At 40.2% G+C, this 9,070-nt stretch overlaps 1 protein-coding gene across 1 annotated transcript; it reads right to left on the reverse strand.

The window, feature by feature from the left end:
- Positions 1 to 308: 308 nt before the first annotated feature.
- IFNG (interferon gamma) lies at positions 309 to 4,477 on the reverse strand. Its single transcript, NM_205149.2, has 4 exons — positions 4,238 to 4,477; positions 2,341 to 2,409; positions 1,806 to 1,985; positions 309 to 1,162 (listed from the first exon to the last, which is right to left on the reverse strand). Exons 1-4 carry the CDS (start codon positions 4,358 to 4,360, stop codon positions 1,040 to 1,042), a joined length of 495 nt encoding a protein of 164 aa, NP_990480.1. The 5' UTR covers positions 4,361 to 4,477; the 3' UTR covers positions 309 to 1,039.
- Positions 4,478 to 9,070: the final 4,593 nt, after the last annotated feature.

The following is a 9,070-nucleotide window of genomic DNA, read 5'->3' on the forward strand; positions in this document are numbered from 1 at the left end:
AAGTCTCATGTTGGCAGGAATCCCAAAGGAAACCTGCCCTGTTCCCAGTCAGCTCAACCAGTCTGCCCCTAGACTGTTTATTTGGTAGCACCCTTGGGGCCTGAAAATTGGGAAGTCCCACAAACTCCCCTCCTCAAGCCCAAGCCTCGTGAACTATCCAAATCCATTCCCAGACCTTGGGCAGAGAGAAGGAACTGAAATATGCCTTCATCTACCTGTGTAGGGCTGTCTTTTGTGACAACATCAAGCAAAACTGAAAATCTGCTTTTCACAGAGATTCTGGTGAATAAATGTGCAAGCACACTTAATTAATTTATTCTTTTCTTTATTTCATATCCAAATTTTAAGAAACCTTCATTGTAAAATCCAAAGTTTTAAATAATATTCAAGTACAAAAATACAGTCCTTAAGATAAAATCTTCCATACTGCTACTTCCAAATAAATAAACTGATGTCAGACACACTTAGATGATTCAATACAAAGAAGTACAGAGACGTTCATAGTAAATGAGTTGAAGTTAAGTCAGTGCAATAGAGTGTCACATTTCCTGGAGCTGCCAAGTTGCCTGGCCTCTCAGTTGCTTCAGTGCATAACAATAACTATCAGTAATAAATCTCTCAGATCCCAGTTCAGAAAAGTGCTTCAGCATTTTCTCACCTTAAAGCAAGTCTACTTCCTTGATTTGGATTTAGATATGCTTAGAGCTGAGCAGGTATGAGTGGGTTTTCCTGAGTACAGTATCAACGTCAATTCAGTATTTCCACACAGAAACTCGGTAAACATCACCTCATTCGGTATTTTCAGGTCAACAAACATACAACAGATAGACAGTATTTTAAGACAAAATCGTTTCTTACACAGCAGTAGGAGGTATAAATACTTTCATTGTTTGCCTGGTTTTTTTTTAATATAAATAATTATTTAAAATACTTAAATATTAATAAATAAATGTATAAAAACTCAGTTAAAAAATCAAAACATAAAAATTGTGCATTGTAAAATTTAAAATAGTTGAGCACAGGAGGTCATAAGATGCCATTAGCAATTGCATCTCCTCTGAGACTGGCTCCTTTTCCTTTTGAAACTCGGAGGATCCACCAGCTTCTGTAAGATGCTGAAGAGTTCATTCGCGGCTTTGCGCTGGATTCTCAAGTCGTTCATCTGTTTTGAGCAAGAAACAGACAGAACAAAGGTCACACCGAGAGCTGTATTTATTTACTGATTGCATCCCTCAGGCTTAACTGCTAATGACACAGAATAGAAACTGGAAGCTTTCGGTTATTCTACCGCCCGGTTCCTGAAACTAAGAACCGCTTTTTCACAGATTTCTGTTTTCTGCCTTCTCTGTTACTTTGCAGTGTAGCAGACCAAGCACATGCTGTTCAACGGAGGTACTCTGTGATCATTGCTGGTTTGAGATGCCCCCTGCGGTACCCACCAGCAGCCAGCGCCTCCAGAGCACAGAGATCGGCAGAAGTTGGTGGCTCACACCGCAAGCACTCATCCAACAAGCTGGGTGACCCAGAGCCCACAGAGATGTGCTGTAGCCAGGCACAACTTCCCAACCCAACTTCTAATCACCTGGAGCATCTGCTCGTGCCTCTATGCCAGGCTCTGTCAAGGCTCAGGGTGCGCAGCCCCAGTGCGATTCCCCACACACAGTGGAAACATCACACTTTCCAGCCCAAGTGGAGCCGGCTGGGGGTTACCAGGTGCGTTACCAAACCAACGCTGCCCTGCGTCAGGACTCTAAACTGGAAAACACAAGGTCACAAGTGCCTTGGAGGCAGACAAAGAGCCTTACCGGGAGCTTGGCCAGGTCCATGATATCTTTCACCTTCTTCACGCCATCAGGAAGGTTGTTTTTCAGAGTATAGAGCTCCTCAGATATGTGTTTGATGTGCGGCTTTGACTTGTCAGTGTTTTCAAGCATTTCCAAGTACATCGAAACAATCTGGCTCAGTATGATCCTTTTCTCATTTCTCTGTTGAAGAATACATTCAAAAAGAAAGGTCTGTGAGTGACCATCAAGAGGAAAATGAAGGAAACTAAAATCCAGGGTCCTCTCTGCTGCTAGTGACATCATGACAGATAAGATGCTCTAAGTCCTCTCTGGGGCTTGGCTGTACCTCAGGATCAGCTCATGGTGCAGCATAAAGCACACTGAACTTCAAGAGATGTGTTTTAAGGGAAGCTGCTTTCTCATTTCCGAGCTACTGAAGCAGCCTCTACTTGTATTCTCTCTGCCCAGGCTGGTTACACTGGCCTTGGAGCTGCTTTTTACCAAAAGTGCCCTTCAGAGCAGATGAGATGTTTTGTCGTGTCTGGTTCTGACTCACCTCTGTCCAGTTCTTCAGTTTCTCTACAATAATAGGTCCACCGTCAGCTACATCTGAATGACTTGAGTTCTGCAACAGAGAACATAAGCATCTGTTATACAAATACTACTTATTATAAGGCAAATAGTGTTCTCCACTCAAACAAACAGTAAAAAGCACAGACACATGATTTTTGCACCACTAATGTGTAATCACTGCAGTAGTTTGGCTTCAGAGCTACTTTGCTCAGAAGTACTAAATCTAGCACTAAATCACATTGGATCACTATACAGTAACAAAAACCCCATTAGTCTTCTTCTCAGTGTGATCTTCTGATACAGCTTTTGAGAACAGAGCCATTTACCACCATATTTTACCGAATGTTCTCTGTCTGTTTTGTTACTGACAGCTGAGAGTTAAACTTATTAAGCCCAGCAGCTGGCTAGGCATTGTCAGATCTGGTTGCACCTGCAGGCTCGAACTCACCCTGTCTCAGTAAAATCTCACATGGAACAAAAAGGAATTAGCTATAAAACTATTCTATGAAACTACCATTTGTAAAACTGGAGAATGGCCTAGTAGCCCACAGTCAGATATGGGGAAATGTAAGAGTTGTGGGCTACCAAGAGGCTTGCAGGGTCAGAGTTTAACCATCAGGTGTTAGCCACACACTGTGGCAGGCTCTAGGAAACAGAACAATACAATTCTCCCACCAAGGAAGGGCAAACTTAATCATTTCCTTTTCTATGTTTTGTCTTTCTTTTTATATACAACAGCTGCTATTTCCTTTTTCGTCTGCTTGGTAATTTAAATACCGTGAGTGTAATGGGAAAGCTTGCAGGCTGACGGTAACCCCGCAGGCTGATAGGCTCCTGGTGCCGAGCACTTTGCCGAAGCCGACTCTGCAGGTCTGAAGGGTGGCAAAGCATCTGCTGCCGGCTGCAGTTTTTAAGCTCTCTGCCAGAAGCTCACCACTGCTCAGGATCTCTCAGGCTGAGTTCTATGTATTCTAGTATGAACGTCTCTTGTCTGTACTAATGACAAATTTAGGATATAAGGCTGATTTTGCAGCTGGTCTCCTAGCAATTTGGAACAATAAAGTATTACACTGAGTCTCTGAGGTGACTCTTTGACTACTAAATTTCAGTTTTGCACGCACAAAATTCTGAAAAATCAGAGCTGGAAGTAGGAGCAGACTTTTGCTGTGACTTCCATGAGATTAAAGAAAAACAGAAACAAAACCAAAGGTAGATTAAGATGAAAGATTCAGATGAAGTGCCGCTATTGTAGATCTATTATCTGTATGACTAATCCCAGCTGAAGTCAGCTGTGGACTTCTTCAATGCCTCCTAGTTGAAGACAAGTGAATTACTATTACAGGCACTAAGATATCAAAGTTCTGCCTGAAAAAAAAGTACTATCACTTAACATAGTCACTCTGTGACCATAGTCACAGACATGAAATCAGGATGCCTGGAGGCTGTTAAAGTGGCAGTAAATTACATCTGAATAGAATTGAGTCAAGATTCATTCATAATAAACTGTATGAAGATTTCTTGTAATAAAATATTTCATGAATTCAAAAGTGAATGGGGCTGGGAGAAGCTCTTGTGAAAGGTAGAATATCCCTGAAATAAATGCAAACTGCTGCGTTAAGAGCCACTGTATGAAAAACTGAAAGAAAAACTGAATCATACTTGTGAGAGAGCAAAAGCTGGCAAAACCAAAGAAACTGACCGTATTATTGTCAAAAAAAAAAAAAAAAGGTAACAGAAAAAATAATTCTATAATCACCCTATACTATATATTGATATACACTGAGGTCTAGGATAAGCAGTGCTCTACAGCACTACTGCATTTATATCTACAGCACAAGAAGCAGAAGGAGAAGAGAAATGCAGTAGAAGACAATACTTACAAAGTCAGCTTTCAGTTTGTCTATATCATCTTGAAGTTGAACAAGATTTAGACTACTTGCAGTATGTCCATAATAAATCATGATGACAGACAGAACAAACAAGTTGTAAGTCTGGCAAGTCATCTTCTTGGTGATGGCTCAGTTCAAATGCTCAGATAGCTTCTGGGAGATGTCAGATATAAGCTCAGTGAGCTTCAGCTTCTAATAGTTATGTCTTCTATTAGAAGAAAGTAGACGAATGAACTTCATCTGCCTGTGAGTGGTATTTATACCTGGTCTTGAAATTTTTTTATTTCGTCATCACGGGCTGTGTATATTTAGCCAAGATAGTGTTAGATAAGATTTTGCTATAGGCTGGTTGAGGGAATCCCTCGAAAGTGTCTTTCTTAAAGCATGGTCCTGGAAAATTTTTCAGCGGTTCATCAGAGGGTAAAATTTACGTGGCACTTTCTGAAGTTTCTTTTACCCGTGGTGGGGAAAAAGAGGGAAATTATGATACTGATTTAGGAGTAGCCCTTGTGGCTTAGGCATACTCTTACAAGCTATCTGAAAAATCATATCATGTGGTTAAGGGGTCAATACAACAGTCAACTCATTTCTGGTATTCTTTTAAAGTAACCACTGATACTGCTGTGGCAGACATCAGAATCATTTTAAATTTTAAATCCCCTTAGTGCTGTCCTTTCATGAAACACTACTGTCATTCTTTTCATAGTCTAAAGTCTATTCTAGCACTTTCTCATTATTTACCCCTGAATTCAAACTAGACTTAGAGAAAAAGAGGTTCTAGCATGGATGCAATGATATATTAAATTTCTCTGTGATTCCCTACTATCTGCAAAAGCAGGATATTTTCTACTCAAGGCACTCATCTGTGTCTGACAATGGCTGAAGTTCCTTACCTTGCGTATTAACTTGCACTTACACATGGGAAATATGAAAATAGAAGGACATTGTTCAAAAAAGCCCAGTGGAAGCAGACAAACAGGATGATCTCCAGGTGTATATAGACCCCTGCAACATATCTGTTGAAGGTTGTTGGAGATGGGGTTCTTGTGTAGGCACTGAACTCTGCTTTGAGGAATATCATTAGATTACAAAAAAGCTCACTGTGCAGATTTTTATAATGAAGTCAGAGTAATTTCAGGCTGTAGTAAATGAATGCAGGGTGGGTACTAGACTCATGAGAAAAAGAAAAAGAACCTCATAGGAGAAAAAGCAAAAGAGAGAGGATCGGGAAGGGGGAAGATGTGGGCTCAGTTCACACAATCCTCAGCAGAGGATGTCTGTAGCCCATGAGAAACAGAAGGGACTAAAAGTGGCCACCAATAAGAGTGATTTGAGCTCCCCAGCACAGTCCTAGATGGGTCTTCAAATGTTGCTTACAAGAAGTTGTCCCCTTCCTCTACAGTACCTCCAACCTCAAGAAATGGCCAGCAATTCTAGTAATAGGTTTTTATCCACAGGTTGTAAGATCTCCATCTACAGGGTACGTCTAGGCTGCTATGACCACTGCAAACAGAGAACTGCCATTTTGCCAGCAGAAGAAGCAAATCCCATCAGTGGTGGCAGGACCAAAATCTACATGCAGAACTCCCTGGGAACCGCAGCATACCTAGATGGCATGCATCTCACAACAGAAACAGTACTGCACTAATGTTATGGCTGTAAGTGCACCTGGAGTATTCATGCTAGACAATATCTTTATTGGCTTTAACTTGGAAAATTAAAGCAGTTTAAGAAATGACTTAATTGCCAGAAGAGTTGCCATGGAGGTGAGATGATAAGGCTAATCATGGCTATTCAATGACTCCCCAAAGCACAGCACAAAGATCAAAGTCATCATGCTAGAAATACAAAGTGAACTCACGTGCAACACAATAGCAATACCCGGCTATCAAGGCCAGGCTGGATCAGGCCCTGGGCAACCTGATCTAGCTGTGTATGTCTGTCCATTGCAGGAGAGTTGGACTAGATCTTAAAAGGTCTCTTCCAACTCTAAGGGTTCTGTGATTCTATGATTCTTTGATTCTGTTGGTGATATGAAAATATCTGGATTGTTTTGCAAACCAAGCAAGGACAAAATGCATGTTGTGGCACAGTTAAACATGGGTTTGTATGTTGGGGAAAATTGAGAAAATTTTACAAGACAAGGGACACGTGCTGAAGGATATCAACTGGCCATTAGCCAATGGAGAGATTCTTTGGCAAAATGTTGGAAAATAAATGTCAACGGCATATGGAAAGTGATTTCTGTTATATATGGTGCTCTTTAAACTGTCAGAAACATACAGCTGCAAGAGGGTCTGGGTCATCAAGTCCAGTTTTTTTGTCACATGTCTTAATTTGAATAATGGCTTTCTGTTGAATTACATATGTGTAAAGAAGTGCTGCTAGGAGGGTAAACAGTTTAGAACCGTTTACTCAAACAAATTACAACATAACTGAATGCAATTAATTGCTGTGATGAGCCAACCAGGCAAAATGTATAATTCCAGGAGATGAAAGCTGAAGTCAGCAACGCAGATAACTACTTACACTGTATCAGGTTAGACTGCACTGTTAAGCATACCAAACATGCATTTTTATCCACAGGAGAGTCACTTCTCTTTGATCTCCCATTACTGAACAGAATGTTAAGTTAAGCTTTCGAGAATAATAGGAGTAAGAAATACTAGAAAGAAAGGATTGTTCCAGAGCACCTTTTGTAGATGCTAGTTGGAAGTTCTGGGGATTTATATAGCTAATTTAATCACTGGATCTCATCACATTTCAGAGAAGACGGCGATCAAACAACCATCTAATTTTGCAGGTAAGAAAATGGAAGCAAAGAGCAATGGGATAGCTCATGATCATTCTGCGTATAGGAAATGCAAATCCAGGAACACAAACAATATCTTCCAGTTTCAGTCTGGTCCTTTGTCCACTAAGCATCACCATGAGTATTATATCATAAACTGAGACAATAAATTGAAAAACAATAGCAAAGAAGAAGAAATCCATGACATATAGTTTTGTCATGCTATCTTCTCAGTTCAGTCTGACTTTCAGGTACCAGTCTTCCGACTATCAAAGTTATATTCCTATTTCAGGACTCCTATTCATCACCACGTTTGAATGATCAGAGAAACATTTGAATAGTAAATGCATAATCTGGTGACAGGACAGAAAATATATTCTAACATAAAAATTATTTACATTTGAATAAGTTGTGCCATATTAACATTTGCGTGCTTTTATTATAACTTTCTTTTCTATTAGCACATGCCATCACACCTCCAAATCACCTTGAAACTAAGCAACAGCCTGGATTAGGTGGTCAGAATGTGAGGGTCCTCAAGTCCCAGGAGTTTTTATTTGCTTCCAGCTGGTTTGTTTCCCGTTCCCACACAACATCTCCAAACAGGTTTCCATGTCTCATATATGCCTTGTTGGCCAAGAACGGTGAGCAATAAAGTTGGGAGGAAAGCTTAAGCTAGGACATTTTGTCTACATTGCCTATCCTGAGATAATAGCATCATTACATGCATAATGGAATATCCTGTAAATGTCTCCCCTCTTCGAGACAGAGGCAAGGGCTTAAGACCATCCAGTTCTTTAACTTTCTTCCTTGGCACACATGTACTGAGCACATACTGGATGGGAGTGAATGCTTGCTACTAATACCAAGATCTTTACCCAAGCACTAGCTGTTATCTAGGTAAAAGAGATGCCAGAGCAGTACCGAAAAGTCTTGTGCCACAGGTAATTGCAATGGTCCTTGTGTGTATCTCAACAGTTACAGCAGGACTGTCATCTCTTCCAAAAGCAATAGGAAATAAAACCAAAGCATTTTTTTCATTTTGCTGCCTGGAAATCTTCTGATTCTTCCTGCAAAGTTGAGGTTTCATACCCTTTTGTTCAGATAATGCCTTACATCACTTACCCAGTTATGTCCTTGCACAGTCATGTCAGATTTCACTGTGACCACTGACTGAAGTTTTTCCCTTTCATTTTTTATTTTATGTGAACTCTTCAGTGTGCTGACTAAGTAGTTACAAAGGAACTACACTTACCAGCCCAGATGTCTGACAGACTTTCATTTCTCTAAAACTCAGTATCTCTTTCTATTACTACTGCAGAAGAAAAGCAGCCCAGGGCTGGAAAACCCATTCTCATCTGGCATAACACTTCATTCTTCGCTTTACTTTCCTATAAGCTAGAAGTAATTCCTTCTGTTCTTCCTCCACAATGTGGGGGTCAGTAAGTGGTCTAAGTGCATGAAGGTTTACACACTTTTTACCAGAACTACATAATTTCTAACTATTATTATTCATTTTACAGCTATCTATGCAAAGAGGATGTCTTCGCAATCAGACTTCATGACTTTGTAACTAGCGCTTGTGAACACACTAAAAGAGTAGCATTTATCTCTACCGCCAAAAGAAAGAAAGAAGAGAAATAAAGAGAGAAAGGCTTCATAAGTTAATCTTTTTTATTATTTTGGAGGGGGGAGTAGGTTCTGAAATTCTCAAAATTATCTGTCTTGGTATTTTCTAATCAAAATATTATATCCTGCACATTCTTTTTAGAAATGTTGTTTGCGAGAATAAGGAAACCTGACTGTACCGTCCTGGAATACAGCACAGGGAAGATCCTTTGGCCTCTATTACATGCTCCTGCCTGCCCACGGTTGACATCGAGAAAAAAATATATCATAGGTGTCTTATTTCTTTCACAAAATTTCTCACATGCATTAGCTAATGAGTCTTCTGAAGAATGGGAAAGAGGAGGAAACTAACACCCAGCAGTGATAGATGTCCAGAAGGAGAGCTGTCCAGCTAGATATTAACT

Source organism: Gallus gallus, chromosome 1, assembly GCF_016699485.2.
Source record: "Gallus gallus isolate bGalGal1 chromosome 1, bGalGal1.mat.broiler.GRCg7b, whole genome shotgun sequence".
NCBI classification, from domain to species: Eukaryota; Metazoa; Chordata; class Aves; order Galliformes; family Phasianidae; genus Gallus; species Gallus gallus.

Coding starts and splice junctions, on each gene's coding strand:
- IFNG (NM_205149.2), bottom strand. CDS start 4,360: ATGACTTGCCAGACTTACAACTTGTTTGTTCTGTCTGTCATCATGATT. Junction 2,410..4,237: donor ACAAACTGAAAGCTGACTTT/GTAAGTATTGTC, acceptor TCTCTGTTGCAG/AACTCAAGTCATTCAGATGT. Junction 1,163..1,805: donor TGGACCTGGCCAAGCTCCCG/GTAAGGCTCTTT, acceptor TGCTCAAAACAG/ATGAACGACTTGAGAATCCA.